Source organism: Pimephales promelas, chromosome 6, assembly GCF_988280905.1.
Source record: "Pimephales promelas chromosome 6, fPimPro1.hap1.1, whole genome shotgun sequence".
Lineage (NCBI taxonomy): Eukaryota > Metazoa > Chordata > Actinopteri > Cypriniformes > Leuciscidae > Pimephales > Pimephales promelas.
In genome coordinates this window covers 19,526,078-19,547,689 of record NC_142774.1, presented here as the reverse complement: position 1 = coordinate 19,547,689, position 21,612 = coordinate 19,526,078, and the positions used below count along the sequence as shown (strand labels likewise).

Here is a 21,612-nt window from a genome sequence, read left to right as displayed (position 1 = left end):
CTACCTGCACATAGTCTAGTGTTTGCTCATTGGTCCATTCGCGAATCCTCTTGAACGACAACTGTAAACAAGAAGATACGGAGATTAAACTTGCGGACAGGCCGTCGGACTGAGGGCTGTTTTCGTCTGCCCTTAATTATCAACTTAATGCGATGATATAGCGATATTTTTATTAGCAGGAGAATCCAGACCACAGACGCGTCTCACGCTCTCCTGCAGTGCCGCTGTGCGATGGTGCGCGCGCCAAATATAACATCCAGACTTTTGTCCAAAAAAAAAAAACGATCACACGTCGCATCGCACTGGTCGCATGCACACACACATCAACACAGCGTTCAGTCAGTTCGTGAGTGTGCGTGACTGATATAAAGAAAAAAATAATCTTCATGATTAAGGGACACGGTGTAGCCTAACTACTAGCAGGGCTGCCCTTATGGCATGTCACAACTATCTTTCCAAAGTTAATTCTATGTTTTAATAAAATTAATCATGCCATGAAAGAAAGCAGGAGATGCGTTTGTGGGAATAATATGGAAATAAAGACTTGTAGGCCTATACTTGTTTCAGGTGGACATCTCTCCAATTACTCAGAGGTACCAGAGCTTCATGATGATAATTATTATGTCAGAGCTCTGAGGAAATGCTGATGCAAAACAAACAATCCAAAGTCCCTAAAACTGTCATAGACCTATAAAAAAAGTTTTAATCCTGTTGCCTTGTTTGTGGATTTTTTCTTTTAAAAAAAATTATTCTTTGCTCGTTGTTTCTAATGCAGATAATTGTTCTACTCTGATTTAGGCTACAACATTTACTGCTGTAAAAAATGATGCAGCACTTTTATTATATACAATACAATAAGAAGCTATTTTATGTGTTTATCTTAATAGACAACATGTTATCAAAAAAGCAGTTTTACAACCTTATCAGAGCTAATGATAATATTAGTACATTTTAGTACGTTTTAAGCCCCATTGTCAACTTTAATCAAATAAAACATAATTTTCCAACAACAAAAATGTGGCTGGTCAAAATGCTGCGTGGCTAGTAATTTTTGAAAACCACTAGCCACATTGGCTAGTGAGCAAAAAAGTTAATGTTAAGCCCTATGTATATATATACTGTTATTTGTGCCCAAATGTACATTTTATGTACTGTTTTTTTTTATTGAATATATATTTCTAAAATTGAATGATGTTTTTGTTGATTTATTATTACACAATTCTTTTTCTGACCAATTTGAATCTTGCCCCTGACAAATAACCCTAAATAAAAAAATTTAAAAAACTAAAACTAACACTAAAACTAATAAAAACTAAACTAAAACTAAGCATTTTCAAAAAATAAAAACTAAACTAAACTAGCAAACCAACTTTAAAAACTAATTAAAACTAAACTGAATTTGAAAACCAAAGTTCAAAACGAAATAAAAATAAAAACTAATGAAAAATGCAAAACTATAATAACCTTGGTCGCAATCTCCGCTCTCAAGACTAAGGCATTGCCACCGACCATCGTGGAGCGAACTCCCCTGAAGCGGGGAGGAGACCGTGCGAACTGAATTGCGTAGCCGAGTCTGATCGTTCTGATGACCCAGCGGGATACCCCGGGAAGCGCTAGCCAGGCTTCCAGGAAGTGAGCCAACGGGGTCATGCGAACCACAGACGTCCCCCCGGAGGGGCAGCGGGGCGGGTCGACTGGCACGCGTGCAGGGGTTACCCCGCTCGGATGCGTCGAAGCCCGCTCCCCGACAGAAGGGACCAGGGAAAGCGGAGCGTTCCACGGGGGTCTGTTCTGCCAGCGGTCTGGCGATAGAGGGGGAAGGGATTGGCGTAGCCCGGGGACGACACACGCACCCTTCCGCGCCCTCAGAGACAGAGAGGAGTGTGTGGGCTGACGCACTGGGGCATCGAGCGCACCCACTCCAGTCTGTGAGCTCAGTGAGGATGTCAAGTCTTTCTTTAACCAGTTCAGGGTGCTGCCCACCCGTGGGTGAGCGAGTCCGCTCAGCGCTCCGGGTGTCTGCCAGGTTGAGCCAGAGATGGCGCTCCTGAACCACGCTAGTGGCCATCACCTGACCAACGGCGCGAGCGGCCACTTTCGTTGCCCGGAGAGCAAGGTCAGTGGCGGACCGCAAATATTTAAATGCCGTCGGATCAGTCCCGCCCTCGTGCATGTCTCTGAGCAACTTCGCTTGGAAGACCTGCAAAGTGGTCATAGCATGCAAAGCGGAGGCCGCCTGTCCCGCCGCTCTATAGGAACGCGCCGCCATAGCAGACGAGAACTCACAGGCTTTGGATGGGTGCTTAGGAGGACCACGGGTGGAGGCGCTCTGTGGACACAGCTGCATCGCAACAGAGCGCTCCACCGGGGGCATCCCAGTGTACCCACGGGCGGCCCCGCTGTCGAGGGGGGGAAAGGCGGGGGAGAGATCGCGCTCTCGAGTGGACAAAGGAGCCCCCCAAGAGCGCGATAGCTCCACATGCAGCTCGGGGAAAAAAGGTATTGGAGCTGGCCGTGGCTTTGCAGCGGCAGCCTTATCCAAATACCAATTATCCATCCGCGAGAGATCGGGGCAGGATGGAGGTTTCCATTCTAGCCCGATACTCCCAGCGGCTCGAGACAGCATGGCCGTCAGCTCGGGATCTGACGCGGACAACGCTGGGACTCCCGAAGGAGGCAACGCAGCCGGATCTTCCTCTCCCGAGGACTCAAGCCCGCCTAGTGATGCTGTGATAGACATCGCATCATCATCTGGAGCGCTGCTAGAAGCAGCCGGCGCCGCCGAAGAGACAGCCGACCGAATCGAGCTAGTGCTCGCTGGCTCACGCACTGAGGCGGGAGGTGTGGCCCGAGGAATCGTCGGGGCTTTATCCCACACCGTCACCGTTAGATCGCCGGGTCCCCGGGTCGACGGGCCCCCTTTCGTGAAGGAAGCCGATCGAGTAGGGGGGACCGGGGCTCTCACTCTAGTGAGATCATTGAGCCTCGACCTCAGTGTGGAGATGGTCATGCTCCCACAGAAGGAACATGAGTCATCCACGAACGCTGCTGCTGCATGCTGAATGCCCAAGCATACAGAGCAGCGCTCGTGACCATCAGATGATGACAGAAATCTACCACATCCAGAAGGGCACGGGCGAACCATCTTTAAAAAGACGTGCCACGTGCAGCTCTTTCAGAGAAATTCACTCTTTCAGCACTGAGGCTACCAGGGAGAAGCGCAAAGTCTGGCAAACCACTGCACAGATCGCAGGCAATGCAGAATCTCGCTGGGTACCGCCGTCACACCAACACTGAAGAGGACGCTCGTCTCGAAGAGTCTTGAATTAGCTTTTAGGAGTGAAGAGGTTCTCTTGGCTCCGAAGCGAAAACATACTGCGGTTGCGTTCACTTCCTCCTTTTATACTCACGGAGTAGGGCGGAGTACGCTATGCAAATTTCCGCAGCCCCAAGGCATTGCATGCCATTGGCTCGTGTTTAAATACTCGAAGAGGATTGGCTTTCTATGCGAAATCCCCCAATCTCCGTCACTTCTGACGTAACTCGAGGTGACTACGAAAGGGAACTTCATCTACTGACTCTGAAGCCAATGTTAGTGTTAAACTCGGGCACAAAAATTGCAGCGTCATGGCTCAACTGTGTATTTTTCCCTCTTTCCAAATACGAGTTCATCCCATCTAATTCCACAGAAACGTGAGACGCACAAGATCCTTCTGAAACCCTGAACACTCTCACTTTAGCCATAGACGCTGCCAGCTCCATATCCATCTCCAGCACCTCCTTCTTTCTCCTCAACACTTCCTGCTGTTCCTACAAAGCATGCTTCCTGCTCAGCAGCTTTTGACGAGCCATAAGGGCAGCAGTCTCAGCCTCAGCTCTTAATCTGGCTGATGATGTAGTAGACATGGGTTTACTCACTACTGTACTGGATTTCTTTGATCTCAACGACACATTAGACACACTATCACTTGGCCTAATGTCGTCATCTACATTTTCCACAGTTTTACCTATACATGCCTCACCGCCGAAAACAGCAGGTCCTAAACATGGTGCAACAACCCCCTCTGCTGGTGCCTCTAGCAGCCAATTATTTGTCTCCTCCACAAAAGCAGTTTTTTGGTCCTCAACACTGCAAAACCAAGCATTTTGTTTTTCTTGTTCCTCAGGTGGGAGCATGGAAACCACCACACCATGAATGTGACTTGCTTCTGTGAACAAACTCGACAAAATTTCAAGACAAGACCGTATTTTTTCAGCATTTCCAACACTTTGCATTACATTTTTAATTTCTCTTATTCCATCTTGAATTTTTTTTACCTTTGCTTTGCGCTCTTCTTGGAGCTGCTCCAATTTATATTCAAAAGCTTTATGTGTAAGTTTTTCTCGCCTTTTCTCAGTAGACCCGGTACCAGTCGACTTCATTTCGTTTACAAGATAATCCGATAATCACACCCTTTTTATTATATTTCCATATGAACAAGGTACAATGCTGTCTTTGATTCCCTCTAACTTATTCACAGAAGCTAAACTAACTCAACCCTAGTCTTCTGTGTATACTAGCGGTGGGTATTTATGTACCTAAATACCGATAGCCTTGAACCAGACAGACCGTCTTAGAACCAGAACTACGGCGGTACTCCCAAGCGCAATGCTTCACCCACTTGACACACGAACAAAAACACTGCAAAAGGTCCTAAAACAAACAAACAGTACGATCACCTTATGTGAAAGTACCGCTAAGCCTAGCAGGGAAAACAAATGTTTCTTATGTATCTTAACAGACAATCCCCAATGTTAGATGTTTATGCCTTGTGATAAAGACAACTGCGATAAAAAATAAGCATAATAACAGCCAATTTATGAATGAATGGGCTTACGCGAATCTCAACGCGCTGGCTCGTCAACATTCCAACACTGAAAGCGATCGCAAACGTTATCCCTACAATACGTTTGAATCAACGCAACAACAACTTTCTGTTGACATAATATTGCGGCGTATATTACTACAAAAAAAACAACCAAACAACTAGAACGCCACAGCAGGCTGAAACATGAGGATTCACACTGAAGACGTGTCACGCTGAACCATCGTATGAATTAAGTCTCTTTATTATGCTATTTCACAGACATGAACAACCAATCACTTACTTTGAGCGATGCATGTTGTAAGCAGTGCAAAGGTACCTCAGAGACATCAGTGAAGGATGTTAGTGATGATAACATTGATAGGAAAAACAGTGGTGAAGCCAGTGGTGACGGTCAACAGAAAGTTTCTCCCCATGTTCACCCTGCAGCCATGATCCAAACCCAAGCTTACACACAGGTGAGCTCACTCACACATTAATACAGACATCGCACCCCCGGTCACACCCACAGTCACCGATGACGTCACGATGCGCGTGCATGTACACAGTGCAAGAAAAAGAGAAAACATAATAAAAGCCCACAAAGAAACCCAGTGTATGGCTCCTACACTAAGTGACATGTGCCACATCAAGGGATGTCAAGGAAGAAAAAGCTTGGTATCATGTGTCACATTGAAAAGTGTTCTGTCACATTGCAAAGTGTACTGCATAGTTCTGCCACTGACAGGGGTAAGATAGGACAAGAACCAGTGAGGAACCCAAGGGAAGAACCGAAATGCCATATGCGTCGGGGGTCACCCCTTGGGCGAAGATTCCCTCATAGGCCTTCCCCATCCATTTAGTTTAATCCTCACCTCACTGTGTTCTTTAGGTGTCAAGAATTAAGAAATAGGGAAAGAGGGAACAATGGCAGACTCAGTGTTTACTCAGCAGGATACAACCCGTGTCTTTGAAGAAATACTGCTCTCCTGTCTTTTGTCTTCCTGTATGCAGATACCACTTGATGGCTGTCCCGAGACCCATACGCACAGACGTCTTCACCTGCGTATGAAGACACCACTTCCAGAACTGCTGAGACAAATAAGAAAAAAAATACACAACGCAGAGAAAAGACTAAGGGAACCTTCAGTTATCCATCAACATTATCAAGATGTAGTAACCACCAGGACATCGCACAAAGTGAAGACTCCAGAATCCTTGTTTTGCTGAAAACGTTGCAGGCCACAGCCGCAGATGGCTGCATTGATTCACTTGTGCACAAAACATGATGGTTAAACAGTCTTGATCTTTCTGCAAAAATTACGCCAGATGTAACTGAACTTTAATTCTTCCGTAAGAGCTTCATGGACCCTAATTGCATGTTTGTTTTCTGTGTCAGCAATTACAGAAAAAGCAAACACAGAACATTTGCCTGTAACTAGCAAAAGTTACAAGAGTGAACTTGTAATCATTTAAATTTGTACTTAATGTGAGAGTTATTAGTACTCTCAAGTGGGGGAAATGTGAGATTACAAATTTTATAAATATGTTTAATTTAATGTTTTAAATGGAGAAAGTCTGAAAACAGTAGGAATTCCCAGTGACCCTCCTGATTGTCCTGTGACCACACAGGAAACTAGGCCTTTCCTGTTTCTCGTCTCACCGTGTGAAAATGCCTGTTTGATGTTAGAACAGCTGCCACTGTTTGTTAATGTCTGACACCATTTGCCTTGAAAGTTGGAGTTCCAGGGTCACATGCTTTGTTTCAGTGTCTACACCTTTAGGTAATCCCACCCTCTTTGAAATGTATAAATAAGAATGTAAGGTTCTTTTAAATCAGACTATCCTTGAGATGACTACAGCGACGCAATAAAGAACTTCTGCGTGAAAGATACCTCAAAAGTCTCCTGGTCTGTTGCGTGGAAGAAAAACTTCACTACAGCACTAACTGCACATAGTTAGATTCTAATTCTTACAGTTTTTTTCAATTGCTTTCACACAAAAATTAAAACTTTCCCATTATTAGCAAAACCTTACACTCAAGGAGCAAAACACCAGCCTAGATTTGCACAATTGAAAGCACGTTGTCAGCTTCACCCTTTTTGGCAAAACATTACACACAGTGATTTTTAAAACTCTACACACATTTTCACACCTTAGATACAGATAAGGATTGTGAGGTTACTTCCTTGTCATTACATAATTATGCCAATTGAGTGTGGTTGTAACGATCACCAGCTAGAGTGCCCCTGAGAGTCACCAGAGGGCTCTCCACTCCAGACTGAACTCAAAAAACTCAATTTCCCATCATGCATCTCCCTGGACTGATTACACCATACACCTGCACTGCGCTGATTACACACACCTGCACCTGTTCCTGTATCCTGTTTGTTTGCTGCCTGCCCTGATAGCCTGCCTGTTTATAGACCCCTTCAATGTTTGTACACATTGGAATCCTCTGTTGGTTGCGCGCGCAGCATGGGGTCAGAAAAATGGCACGGCTAATAGACCGGCATGATATTGTGTCAAGTTATGCACTAGTCTTTACCACCACAGGAACGGGAACATTACCATAACAAACTTGTTTTAGTTAATGGCGATTGTCTCCCTGATCCCGAGCTCATAACAGAATGGGTAGACAACGTCAGTAAGTGGCCAGATATTCACTGGCCCGCCATATACAGCTATCTGGTGGACAAGCCGAGTGTTTACACACGCGAAAAACTCAAAGCCTACAAATCGCTAGACGCGTATAATTACGTAGTTTGTGGGCATGTTCAGACGGTTTTATATAGCGATATAAGCGATGACTTTTGTGTGTTAAAAGCGGAGGTTTTTTTTACATTAAAGGTTCTCTGAGCGATCCTGGGTGTTGTTGACGTTCGTAATATTTTCAAACAAATCGGAGGCTAGCTAGACCCTCCCTCCGCCGCATCTCATCTCCTCCCCCTCCCTTCCGTGCTTCCTGAAATGATTGTGAACGTGCATAGTTCTAGCTAATTATATCCTTGTGTGGGTTTGGCGAACATAAAGCGTCAATTTAGAAGAAAAAAAAACAATTTAACGTTACCCACCCGTCCAGCAAAAACAGAGCAACCTGTCGGACTGGAAGCCCTTCTGCCGCCGGAGTTCTCGCCATCGTTCAAAAGCTTTGCTACCGATGTAAATTCGGAACTTCGCACGTTCTTTATCCGACCCCTTCTTCTTTTTAATTTGTTTTTCAGAACGACGTCTATTTGGTCGTGTATCGGCCATTTTCGAAAAACTTCTCTCTGATGCTTCTATCTCCTTCACACACACACCCCCTTCATGTGCACGCGCACTAACCCCTCAGACCCACCCTCAAATACTTCTTGCCAGTGATTGGCTGGAACACTGTTTGTTAGGTTTCGTGGTCCGGGTGAGACATGATTGTTTTTGTTGCCGTTTGTGGAGCCTGTGGTGTCTACAGAGACCGCGTTTTTTTACAGTGTGTTTAGGGGACAGGCAGCTAGCCGATAGTGAGGAGACGTTTGATGTATGTGACAAAAAATGTTTTGGCCCCACATCGCTTAGAGAACCTTTAACAAACTATTAACCTGCATGGTTTAACGTTATAGTCTAGGGTACAGAAAATTCATGCAGTCTTCTGTTTCGAGTTTAATCTAAATTTAATAGAAAGGGATGATGAAGGATGATTTTAACTTACCTGATATGAAGTGAGCGCTACAAACACGAGCCTCTTTGATCATCGCATTGTCCCAGTCTGCCCGTTTAATGGCTTGCAGCCACAGATGTCTATTTTTTTTGAAAAGGATGAGACCCTGCATTCTGAAAAATTTGACTCCGCAACTAGTGCGATTTGCACAACCAACGACGCAACAAGTAGGCATGTTGACGAGAAATTCTCTGTTTGCTGGTTTAAACTATGGTTACAGCACGATGGAATGAACTTTTCTGACCCCGACATGCGCACTGCGCACCGCAAATTTTTCTGTGACGTCAACCGTGAAGGGGTCTATTGACCACGATTTTGCCTGATCTTCTCTGCTGAGTTTGCTGATGTATGACCCTTGCCTGGTGATTACTCTGTTTAATAAAGACAAGCTACACTTGGATCCGACTGACTCCTATGCTTCGTAACAGAAGACTTAGCCAAAAGATGGATCCAGCAGCCATGCCACCCCTGTGCCCAGATGTTCAGATCTTGTGTCTTCGTCAAGGAGATCGTCTGATCGAGGACTATGTAAGAGACTTTCTGGAGCTGGCACTCGTATGGATGAATTGTGTTTAGCAATCTTTTTCCACGGGGGGTTATCTAAACCCATCCGATCGTTGATGCCTGACCATGATCCTCACGGGACGGTACACCAGTATATTGACCTGGCCCTTTTGCTGAGTGGTTCAACTTTTACTGTGGGCTTGGCGGATGAAGAACCCCGTGAACCCGCAGTACCCCCTGAGCCTAAATTCCTTCATGTTGGTCCTGCTGAGACTGACCTGCCGGAGCTTATTCCTGCTGAGCCCTTATTTCACGTCAGCCACGTCCAGCCAGAGCTTCACGTCAGCCACGTCCAGCCAGAGCTTCACGTCAGCCACATCCAGCCAGAGTTTCACGTCAGCCACGTCACTTCTGCCGAGCCAGAGACCCTTCACGTCACTTCTGCCGAGCCAGAGACTCTTCACGTCACTTCTGATCAGCCAGAGACGCTTCACGTCACTTCTGCAGAGCCAGTGTCTACGGACAAGATGGCCGATTCAGAGATTGTTCACGTCACCTCCGAGCCAGTTGTGCCACATCATTGACCCGTCCAATAGTTGTACAAATTATAAATGGGCACCACTTAAGAATTCACAAACTGTTACTAGGGACATGACCTTGGTGACCTTCACAAGAACCACTCATTCATTTCGGCAATATATTTAACAGTGCTGCTTGCCTTGTTAAAAAAGCGGGTGTCTCTGTTTTTAAAAAGAGCGGTGTCCGGTTCGACTTCAACAGAAAATTAATCTGCCAGAATTTCTTTTCAGCAGAAAAGAGACATAATTAGATTGATTGCAACTTTGCAACCCATGTGAATTATGCAACTGAGACAACAAACCTATGGCCTCAAAATCATCCGTCTTACTGCAGGCTTAAAAATTTCTAGCACTGCATGTCAACATATCTTCACAGAAGCCTTACAGCAGTATTCACAATGTTTCAAAACATAGCACATCTCAAAAGTGCCTCATAGTGAGGGTTGTGTGGGTGACAAATAGTTGCCTAATCAATGTGTTTATTCTGAGCTCATTTAACCACTGCAAAGAATATCTGTACACTCTATCCGCTAATGTCAAAACTACAAAATTAATTAGAAGTGTAAACATTGGTCAGAGCAAATACTTTTACATAACACCATTTATCGTTACACTTTATTTCGATAGTCACTTTAGACGTTCTACTAATTATGAGTAACTTTTCAACTACGTGTCAACTAACTCTCATTAGAGTATTAGTATATTATAGTAGATTGTCAGTAGACTGTTGGGTTATGGTTAGGTTTTAGGCTTTGGGTTAGGACAGGGTTCTCAAGTTTTATCAAAAGCTTGGAGTGAGATCACATGCGGTTAGGGGAGGAGGCCAAATGAAGCCCCGCCCCCTCATCACCGCCCCCCAATTTTACCCATTGTTCATAATTAGCCAGCACAAATTGACATTATAACAATTGGTAAATCTCATAAATGACAGAGCAATTCATCACATCAAAAATAGCCTACTCTTTAATGTTATATGAATAAAAATATAAAAAAAATTACAAAAAATAACAAATTGCTCAAAAAGTTTGGAAAAACAAATCTTTTTGCATTTTGAATGTGTCTGGTCGAAATGGTATAATGATTTATTGTGTGGTGGGACATTGTGAACAAATGGGCATATTAGAATATTAAAGTGTGTGTGTGTGTACACAAATATCTTTTTGTTTTTTTCCTGACATCTTTGAAAAATACAAATGCAATGGCAATAATTAATGTATGTTTTGACCGGATATAAAATATTACCCAGAGCACTCTGCTTTAATACATGTAGCCTTAATGTAACTAGAACTATTAATACAGTATAATATATAATTTAAAATAAAATGAAGAAATACATCTTCATTCCTTACATCCCATACCTACCCAAAAACATTTTCCTTATATAGGCTATTCAGGTAATGTAAGCCAAACTGACCCAAAGCTTCTGGCCTGGTTGCAAAGTAGTTGTAGAGTTTTTGACTGCATCAATAATAATGTATACGATGGGCAACATAATAAATGTTCTACACTCTTAGAAGAAAAGGTTCTATATAGAACCTTAAAAGGTTCTAAAGCGCTACATAGGCTATTTGGAACCCCTAAAATGCAATGCATGAATGATCACAAAATTCAAGATATTAAAAAATGTAATTAATCAATATCACCCGAAGAGTGCCATTTCAGTTTTTATCCTTCAAAAATCAGCATGATTAAAATGGGATATTAAGTTACTACAACAGTTTAATAAACAATAATTAAATTACAACTGCAAAATGTTGCAGAATAATGTAATATATGAATGAATAATAGCCTATAAAGAACCTTTGTGCCAAAAGGGTTCTTTCTTGTCATTATCATCATTTTATTGCATAAAAGGTCCTTTGCAGTTGAGTAAAGAACCCTATGCTACATCTATAGAACCCTTTTTCTAAAAATGTTAGACAAGCTTTCTTTCCTTCTCCATCACGACGTGTGTTCGGCGATTGTTGTTGGTTACCTAGTAACGACGAGAATGTTCCATCAACTTCCATGTGTTCACGGCGCACGTCTGTTGCCTAACGAACGCAGTCTGTCTGAGAGATACGTGCTGGCGGCAGGAAACTTCACTGTGTGCCTACTATACAATAGATAAAGCTTGCAGGACATCTTGGTTGACGTTGCCTTTTCAGAGTGAGAAATACCCGGTGTGGCGTGTGAGCGTGTCAACTGGTTGAATTGCGTGTGTCTCACGGCCAATGCGTGAGACTTGAGAACTCTGGGTTAGGAGAATGAGTGTACTTGTAGTCGCCAAGTTACTTTTAGTCGGAAAATGTTTGTTGGGGGGACCAACAAAATAAAGTGTTAGCATATATTAAGTAGACAGTCTACTAATGCTCTAATGACAGTTAGCTGTCATGTAGTTGAAAAGTTACTTATAGTTAGTAGCAGTGGCGGACCGTGCATTTCACACCAAGGCCTTCTGTCCTACCTGAATTAATAACTTTTAATAGTGTATCAGCGCAAAGACTCTCTATAATTGTTGTTTTTATTTTGCACTGGCAGCTCCCTTATCTTGTCGTTCAAGGGTTACAATAGTCCCTTTTCAAACGTTACAATAGTATGAATGTTTTTTTTTTTTTTTTTATAAGTTTTGATCATAAATGTATAAGAAAAATTAAGAAGAATATCATATTCACCACGGGGGAAAAAGCATTATACTCACCAAAACTACAGATTATTTTTTACACAAAATCCATCCTTAATTCTTTCCTCAAGAAGACTTCAATTACTGTCGTACAGGTTCTAACTGCGTTTAATTTCCAACAATGTCGTGCCTGTCTCATCATATTTCTAGCATAAGTTTTAATTCTCTTTATGGCTGACACTGTGTGTGCTTCTGTGCCAGCTCGACAGAAGCACACACAGTCACCGCAAAACATGACGACCTGTACAGCTGCCCCATGCTCTCACACAGAGTTTTGAACAAAATCAACGAGATCAGCTGGACTTTTGCCTTCAAAATCATTTGTTTCATAGCCTAAATTAGTCAGACTCAGTTCTGTTTTTACCCGGAGAGATGGAATAGAGTTCCATTACTCTGCGTTTAGCTTCAGGCTGAATAAGGGATTTTTTTCTGCTGGGGGTCGAGGAGGGAAAGAAACATTAATTTGTGGGTTTAAAAACAATTACATCCACAGGAATATATATTTAGTTTATGCAGTTCGCTACAGATGCAGATACTACCAGAAATAGTATGCGGTCTGTACGCGCATCCAATCAAAGAACGAGAATATACAGACGTTATTATATGCCAGCTAGATGGCCCCACTGCAGTCAAAGCGAAATCTGATTGGCTGATTAAATCTGACGGATTATCTGATTGGTTAAAGAAACAGTTTCATTGCCATTCATTTTATACTACAGGTGCCCGCACTGTCGATTCTGAAGGCCTCCAAGCAGATTTATTTGACCCGGCAATGCATGATGGCTGAAATATGATTAGGGCTGGGAGATTTTATCGATTCTGCGATATAAATCACAGAAAAGGATCCAGTAATCGTCACTGACAATGCGTCCAATATGACAATCGCAGCTTAGGAGGCAGAATTCACACTTCATGTCAAATGTTATGCTCATACACTAAATCTAGCTGCACAACGTGCCCTCAAAATCCCAGCAGTCGCATGCCTGCTGAGAAGAGTAAGACGCATTGTGAGTTTCTTCAGACGGAGCACCACAGCCAGCCACATGCTGAAAGAGAAACAGAGGCTTCTACGACTACCAGAGCACAAGTTGATGACGGATGTTGGTTAGTGTGTGTGGTTAGTTTTCAATAGTTTATTTTTTTTATTACTTATTCATTTATTAATTACATTATTATTTAATTTGTTAAGTTTTTTATGTAAAGCATCCATGCTGTCTAAAAAGAAATATACTTTATTTATGTTTTATCTAATTTTACAGATGGAATAGTGCGTGTCACCAGGTGACGAAGGGGCGGAACTATTATTGTGGTGTTGTTTTCACGGGGAACTAATTTGACGCAACACCCAGCCGGTTGCCCCATGGGAAAAAAAAAAAACAGTTCGGCTGGATTCTGCAAATGGGTGAAATGAGCGGCATCTGCGAGATGGGAGGAGATTGAGCGATGGCATTCACGAGGGGGACGATAAAAGCAGATGTTGTGTGGAGAGGAAAAAAAGGAGAGGTCGTGTGAATTCCAGATAAGCATCTGCTCCATACTTACCCCTGGCTGTCCGAAGAGACCTGTCGTGTGAATTCCAGATAAGCACCTGCTTCATTACTTACCCCTGGCTTTCCGAAGAGGAGACAGCCAGTTTTAGCCTAGGAAATTTTAATTCAATAAAATACTTTTATACTTGATACCTTGTCTGGTTCCGTGGTGTCTCTGGGTAACTCCTCGAGGTGGTACGCTCACAGGGGTGGTCTGGAAAGATTCCTGGAGCAACAACCGGCCATCTGCCCAACCCTGTGCACACTGACTGAGTCAGACGTGACAACAACTGAAGAAGTAGTCAGCGCTCTGAAGCCTATGAAAGAGGCTACACAGTACATGTCCAAGGAGAAGACCCCCACACTGTCAGTCGTTGCACCCCTCCAGGACACACTGATCAACGGACTGAAACCGATCGAAGGTGAATCTGCAGTCATAAAAGAGATGAAGGCTGCCATGGCTGGGGATCTTCAGAAGAGGTACATTGATTTCAAGGCAACACTCCGTTCATGTTCAGCGATGGATCCAAGATTCAAAAGTCTTCCCTTCCTGACTGAAGATGAAAGACAGGAAGTTTATGATGGACTGATTGTAGAGGCTGCAAGACTGAGCATGCAGCCATCAGAGGTAAGGCAGTGATGGTACTGCTAGTTTAAAAGGCAAATCCGACATCAGTTTAAAATAGATAAATAAATGTTAAATAGTTTTAAAAGCATAATGAAATACTATAATGTTAACAGGTTTAAATGCATATTTAATGTAGTAATTAAAATATTTATACAATAAAAGCTCATGAATTTCATTTCATGTTGACTTATTTAATTTAGTCACTTTGGAGTGTGGATGAAGAGGGCACAGCAAATGCTCATGCTGATGATGAGGGGATGGCATCTAAAGAAAATGAAGACGCTGTGGATGAAGGAGAGCAATTCATGGAAGGAGTGAGCAGTCAAGGTCAGTAGTATTACCCATTGTTATCCAGTGAAGCGCACCGTGTGTTGTCTGAACTTCTGTGTAGGATTTATTGAATGTGCTTAACTATAAGTGATGTTTTTGTTTTTGTTGTTTATTTATTTGAAGGTCAGTGTCCTCCACCCAGGAATCCAAGGCTGTCTTATCCACTGGCTGCCCTTCTTGGTGAACGATACGGTGGTGGTGCAGCACGAACCAAGAAAAATACCCAAGAGGACGAGGCCAAGGAGCAGATGACCTGCTACAAGGAGGCAGATCTCCTGGAAGTTAAAGACGATCCACTGTTCTGGTGGAAGAAGCACCAATATCAGTAGCCTATCCACTCTTGTCACAACTTGCTAAAAGTTACCTCTGTATTCCTGGCACTAGTGTTTCCTCTGAGCGGGTCTTTTCCACAGCCGGAGATATCATTACTGCTCAGAGAAGTGCACTTCTCCCAGAGCATGTGGATCAAATTATTTTCCTGAACAAAAATCTGAAGACAATGTAGGTCAATTGGTCTGCAGTTATGTTGAGAGGAGAGTTTGTTTAGTGTTTACTTAAGGCCTTAAGCTACTTTGCCAAGATGTGTAAAAAACAATTCAACTTGAATTATTGTCTGGCTGCCATGGTTTATTTTTTTCTGCTGGCTAAACTAGCTACCTCACATACGTGTAGGCTTGCAGGCCTTAAAATACTCAGCTAAGTTTTAAGTTAAATGTTCTTAGTGACTTGAATTATTTGATGTTTTGGAGAAGCCATGGTACTACTCTGTTTACTTACCTGGTGGCTAGACTGGCTTTTCTTTAAAAAGCTGTTAAAGAAACTGTTTAAGTTTCACAGAACAGGCCACTTGCACTTTAACTTTCCATTGTTAATTGCAAATTGCAATGTTGTACTTTATTTTGTTTTCAAAGGCTTATAAGCTACAGTTTGCAGTGCACTGTTTTAATAAATGGAACTAATTTTCTCAACACATCTTTGATTAATTTTGTCCAGCATTTATTTTGCAAGCTGTCTGATTTCAATTAATCCAAGTAAATGGAACACATGATGTCACCAAAATCACTCTGTCCCCTAAAATCTATCAGTAAATGATGCAAGCGTACCGAATTGTATCGTTGGCTGAATATCGTGATGTGTATCGTGTAGGGGTGTAACGGTACATGTATTCGTATTGAACCGTTTTTTAGTTACTGGGTAAGTGTAACTCCTGCGGGCTGTAAATTAAAGTGGTGTTTGTTACCCCTTTATTACCCAAAACTTAACATATTGTTCCCTTATACCTACACGGAAGTACACTATAATTACAGAAACGTACACCGTAATTTCAGTGTACTTACACAGTTGTTAGCGGGTCGTAAAATAAAGTGTTACCTATTTAAATGTTATTTTTAACACTAGAAGTGCCAGAATTCCAAAACTACTAGAACGGCCACAAACGGTCATTTTGACCGTTAGATTCAAAACAGTGTTTATTTCTTTGACGTATAATTTTCGTAATTATTTTCGTCAACCACATTTTTTCAAAGACGGAAACGAGACGATAACTAAATAAAAACTAGGTTTGAATGACAAAAACTATGACGAAAATGTTAGATAGTGACGATATGCGAAGCGGTCAATAGGCTAATAATAATAATAGGACTAGCAGAACTAGTGAACAGCCCATGCAGCAAAACAAACAGCGCAGGACAGGTGTGACGATCTGCGGCTGGAGTGCCCGCTTGAGCCTTTGGGGGGCACTCCTTCCTAGGTTATTGTTTCATTCATGTTTTACCCTGGACTGATTATGGTTTATTTCATGCACCTGTGTTTTATCATCTTGTTTAGTTCACCTGTTTTAAGCCCTGTGTTTCTGCCCTGTCTTTGTTGGTTGTTGAATTTATGTGTGTTACGTTGGTGCTCTCAAGTTTCTCGAGTCCTGCTTCTAGTTTTGTGTCTTGTTTCAAGTTTGTTTAATAAAGCTACACTGCGTTTGGACCCAGCCTCAGCTCTGTTTCTCCGCACAGCGTCACAGAACAACCAACCTCAATATGGGTCCAGCAGTCGTCAGCAACCGGGCTATGACAGAATACCTGTCGTCAGTCTTGCAAGAGGGCCGGTCTGTCCAAAGGTACGCGAAGGAGTTCCTGTCCATTAGCAGTGTGGGAGCGCTAAATGATATCCAGCTCATGGGCCTGTTTCTGAATGGGCTGGATTATGAGATCGCTCGATGGATGCCGCGGGACCTTGCCAACTGGACTCTTGACGGGTATGTCGCTCGGGCTTGTTCCTTGCAGGACCTCTTCACTACTGCGCGCTTATTCTACTCGACACCTGCCGAGTGTACTTTACCCGCGAAGCCCTCGTTGTCTTCACCGCTGGTTCACGTCAGTCACGACGAGCCCGCGCTTCACGTGCGCATTGACGAGCCCGCGACTCACGTCAGCCCAGCCGAGCCCGCGCTTCACGTCAGCCCAGCCGAACTCGCGATTCACGTGACCCCCGCGAGGGAATCTCCTGTTCAAGTGGATGAATCTCCAGTTCAAGTGGATGAGTCTCCGGTTCAAGTGAGTGAATCTTCAGTTCAAGTGAGTGATCCTGTTCAAGTGGATGAATCTCCTGTTCAAGTGGATAAATCTCCAGTTCAAGTGAGGGCTGAGTCTTCTGTTCAAGTGAGTGAATCTTCAGTTCAAGTGGATGAGTCTCCGGTTCAAGTGGATGAATCTCCGGTTCAAGTGGATGAGTCTCCGGTTCAAGTGAGTGAATCTTCAGTTCAAGTGAGTGATCCTGTTCAAGTGGATGAATCTCCTGTTCAAGTGGATGAATCTCCAGTTCAAGTGGATGAGTCTCCGGTTCAAGTGAGTGAATCTTCAGTTCAAGTGAGTGATCCTGTTCAAGTGGATGAATCTCCTGTTCAAGTGGATGAATCTCCTGTTCAAGTGGATGAATCTCCAGTTCAAGTGGATGAATCTCCAGTTCAAGTGGATGAGTCTCCAGTTCAAGTGGATGAGTCTCCAGTTCAAGTGGATGAGTCTCCAGTTCAAGTGGATGAGTCTCCAGTTCAAGTGGATGAGTCTCCAGTTCAAGTGGATGAATCTCCAGTTCAAGTGGATGAATCTCCAGTTCAAGTGGATGAATCTCCAGTTCAAGTGGATGAATCTCCAGTTCAAGTGGATGAATCTCCATTTCAAGTGGATGAGTCTCCGGTTCAAGTGGATGAGTCTCCGGTTCAAGTGAGTGAATCTTCGGTTCAAGTGAGTGATCCTGTTCAAGTGGATGAATCTCCGGTTCAAGTGGATGAATCTCCAGTTCAAGTGAGGGCTGAGTCTTCAGTTCAAGTGAGTGCCGAATCTTCAGTTCAAGTGAGCGAGTCTCCTCTTCAAGTGAGCGCTGAATCTCCTCTTCAAGTGAGCGCTGAATCTCCTCTTTAAGTGAGTGCTGAATCTCCTCTTCAAGTGAGCGCTGCATCTCCTCTTCAAGTGAGCGCTGCATCTCCTCTTCAAGTGAGCGCTGCATCTCCTCTTCAGGTGAGCGCTGCATCTCCTCTTCAGGTGAGCGCTGCATCTCCTCTTCAGGTGAGCGCTGCATCTCCTCTTCAGGTGAGCGCTGCATCTCCTCTTCAGGTGAGCGCTGCATCTCCTCTTCAAGTGAGCGCTGCATCTCCAGTTCAAGTGAGTGAGTTGTTCAGTCCAGCGAGTGTGTCTAGCCCTGTGACGCGCCGCCGCAGGAGGAGGAGAGGGAGGACTCGTTTGGTTCGCCAGGCCCCGGTGAGCGTGCCCAGACTCCTCGCTCTGCCGGCCCCGCCTCTACGCCTCGCTCTGCCGGCCCCGCCTCTACGCCTCGCTCTGCCGGCCCCGCCTCTACGCCTCGCTCTGCCGGCCCCGCCTCTACGCCTCGCTCTGCCGGCCCCGCCTCTGCGCCTCGCTCTGCCGGCCCCGCCTCTGCGCCTCGCTCTGCCTGCACCCTTCAAGCTCCGGGAGGCCTTGCCTGTACCCGTTCACCACCCAGAGGTTCCTCCCGGGAATTTCCCCAAGTATTTTTTGGGGGGGGGGCAGTAGGTACTCTGTGGGGGCCATGGAGGCGGCACTGACATGGACCGCACCTGTGTCTGCTCCGCCCTGGCCTCTGCCTCGTCCTGCTCCGCCCTGGCCTTCGTCTCTTCCTGCTCCGCCCTGGTCTCTTCCTGCTCCGCCCTGGCCTCTGCCTCGTCCTGCTCCGCCTTGGCCTCTGCCTCGTCCTGCTCCGCCCTGGCCTCTGCCTCGTCCTGCTCCGCCCTGGCCTCTGCCTCGTTCTGCTCCGCCCTGGCCTCCGCCTCGTCCTGCTCCGCCTTGGTCTCCGGCCCAGTCTGGTATGCCCATGCTCTGCGGCCCAGGCCCGCCTTGGCTACCTCCTGGTCCTGTTCCCCTGCACGGGCCTGGCCCTCCGTCCCTCCCCCGGGATCACCTTCACTCTGCCCCCCGCCTGGATCGTTCTAGGAGCGTCTGGAAGCCGCTCCTTAGAGGGGGGGTTATGTGACGATCTGCGGCTGGAGTGCCCGCTTGAGCCTTTGGGGGGCACTCCTTCCTAGGTTATTGTTTCATTCATGTTTTACCCTGGACTGATTATGGTTTATTTCATGCACCTGTGTTTTATCATCTTGTTTAGTTCACCTGTTTTAAGCCCTGTGTTTCTGCCCTGTCTTTGTTGGTTGTTGAATTTATGTGTGTTACGTTGGTGCTCTCAAGTTTCTCGAGTCCTGCTTCTAGTTTTGTGTCTTGTTTCAAGTTTGTTTAATAAAGCTACACTGCGTTTGGACCCAGCCTCAGCTCTGTTTCTCCGCACAGCGTCACAACAGGGCAGCAGAGCTCACCAGGATCATCCGATATGAATTGAACATCTGGATCCACCGTGTCTGATGATAGCAGCCGTCTCTTTTTCCTTGATGTGAACTCTGACTCTGATCACTCTCTGATGATATATAGCCTATAACGCAAGTATTGATAACTGTAGTCTGGTTTTGTTTGCTTATTTCTGATCAACAACTAATGTAGAAATTATTATAAAGCAAACACCACTACAGAGGTGACCGGACGGACCTTTCTGTTGACAGTTGAGAGAGAGACCACGATCAACCGCGGGATATTTAACAAAAAAAATATCGCGAAATTCAGTGCGGTCAATATGACCGTCTATGGCCGAAATAGGTAAATATGTTCATTTGTTTTGTTTTGCCTTACGTTTACGTAACTTAATTTATATGAAAATCATTTTAAATGAAAATACAGACAATTTTAGGAAAAGTCAGGTACCAGCAGGATTCTATTATTTTTTTCAACAAAGTTATTGTAGATATAAAATTCAAAACGGTCAAAATGACCGTTGTGGCCGTTCTAGTGTTAATGTGATGACCAAAACATTATTTGTTCATCCTTCAAAGATGACCCCTATTTATAAACCTGAAAGTTTCAAGATCTAGGAAAACTCACACTTATTTAAAAAAAATTTTTCTTTAAACAAATAGGAAATTTCTCTGGCATTTCTTTCTTTTTGCTGTATCGAAAACGTACCGAACCGTGACTTTAAAACCGAGGTACGTACCGAACCGTGATTTTTGTGTACCGTTACACCCCTAGTATCGTGAGTTGAATATCGCGTATCATCGTATCGTGACATTAGTGTATCGCTACAGCCCTAAATATGATTGGATACAAGCTCTAACATAAAAACATACTACTGGAAGCAGCGCAACCAAGAGAAAAGCAATGAAATTAAGAGAACGAACTATTTGGAATAATTTAATACTCATTCATGGAAAAAATATATTAAAGTGCAAGTCAGTGATTCTGATAGTGTTTAGGCCAGCAGAGAAGGCCTTGCTGGCCCTGACGGCTCACCACTGGTTAGTAGAATGTCTAAAGTGGACAGTCAAAATAAAGTGTTACCCCATTGATTTGTGAATATCAACCAAACACAACGGCGGGCATCAATCATTTGGCCTCACAAGCACATACACACATAAATACAGGCACAATAATGAGGGATGATCAGATAAAAGCATCTGTTGGGTTGCTGGCACTTGCTCACTGATTTGAAGCAGAGTCAAACTGATCCCAATGGCACTGTTACCTTCCTGTGCTGATTAGACTTGGTTCACTTTTATATTGCTTCAGTTTAACACCAAGATATGGGGTACTGAATTTTCGATCAGCATAGAGAATGAATTATTTACTCAAAGCGTTCTTAGAAGACTTCATTTGGGGAGAGATCACGACAGCAACTCAACTTCCTTTGTAGATTTGCAGGGTAAGAAAACACAGATCACTACTTTGCCTTGGAGCTCTGAGGAGCAGTGCTAATGAGCATCGTTTCCAACAATCTGCTTCATGTCCCTCACTGAACTGACACACTCATTTTGCACTACAGGCAGACAGTTATGACCAATGTCTTTAACAATTCATTCACAAACTGTCTCTTGGGGGAAAATTGAAAATGTAAAACCTGAAATGTGTTGCTCAACTGTTGCATTTTAACTTTTATTGTTTTACTTTTATTGGCACAAATCAAGATCAAGTTAAGTTGCTTAGATTTTTGTCTGTTCTTTATTGTCATGGCTTTGGAAGTTATCTTTGCTGTCAGTCGGAAACCTTGTATGTCCCAAACCTCTACTTCTCAGGGAATGAAAAAAAAAACCCTGTTTTTTTTTTTTAATTATCTCAAAGTTGATATTGGGGCTTTAAATATGGTCAGACATTTGCATGTGTCATTATGTTATTAACATTTTACCAAAATTAAGCTCCATTGAAGTTTTTTGACCAGTAAATTCCTGAGAATTTTGGAAGTGTTTTGTCCGTCAGAATGGCCACATCTGAGGCAGTAAGTGTA

At 43.9% G+C, this 21,612-nt stretch overlaps 2 protein-coding genes across 2 annotated transcripts in view; one reads left to right on the top strand and one right to left on the bottom strand.

The window, feature by feature from the left end:
- Positions 1–21,612, bottom strand: part of marchf4a (membrane-associated ring finger (C3HC4) 4a) — a 128,306-nt gene that overhangs the window by 90,301 nt on the left and 16,393 nt on the right. The gene's annotated exons all lie outside the window — the stretch shown is intronic.
- LOC120468821 (uncharacterized) lies at positions 13,603–15,807 on the top strand. The gene is made up of 3 exons (XM_039657425.2): positions 13,603–14,442; positions 14,643–14,769; positions 14,896–15,807. The coding sequence occupies exons 1-3, from the start codon at positions 14,134–14,136 to the stop codon at positions 15,099–15,101; spliced, it is 642 nt and encodes a 213-aa protein (XP_039513359.2). The 5' UTR covers positions 13,603–14,133; the 3' UTR covers positions 15,102–15,807.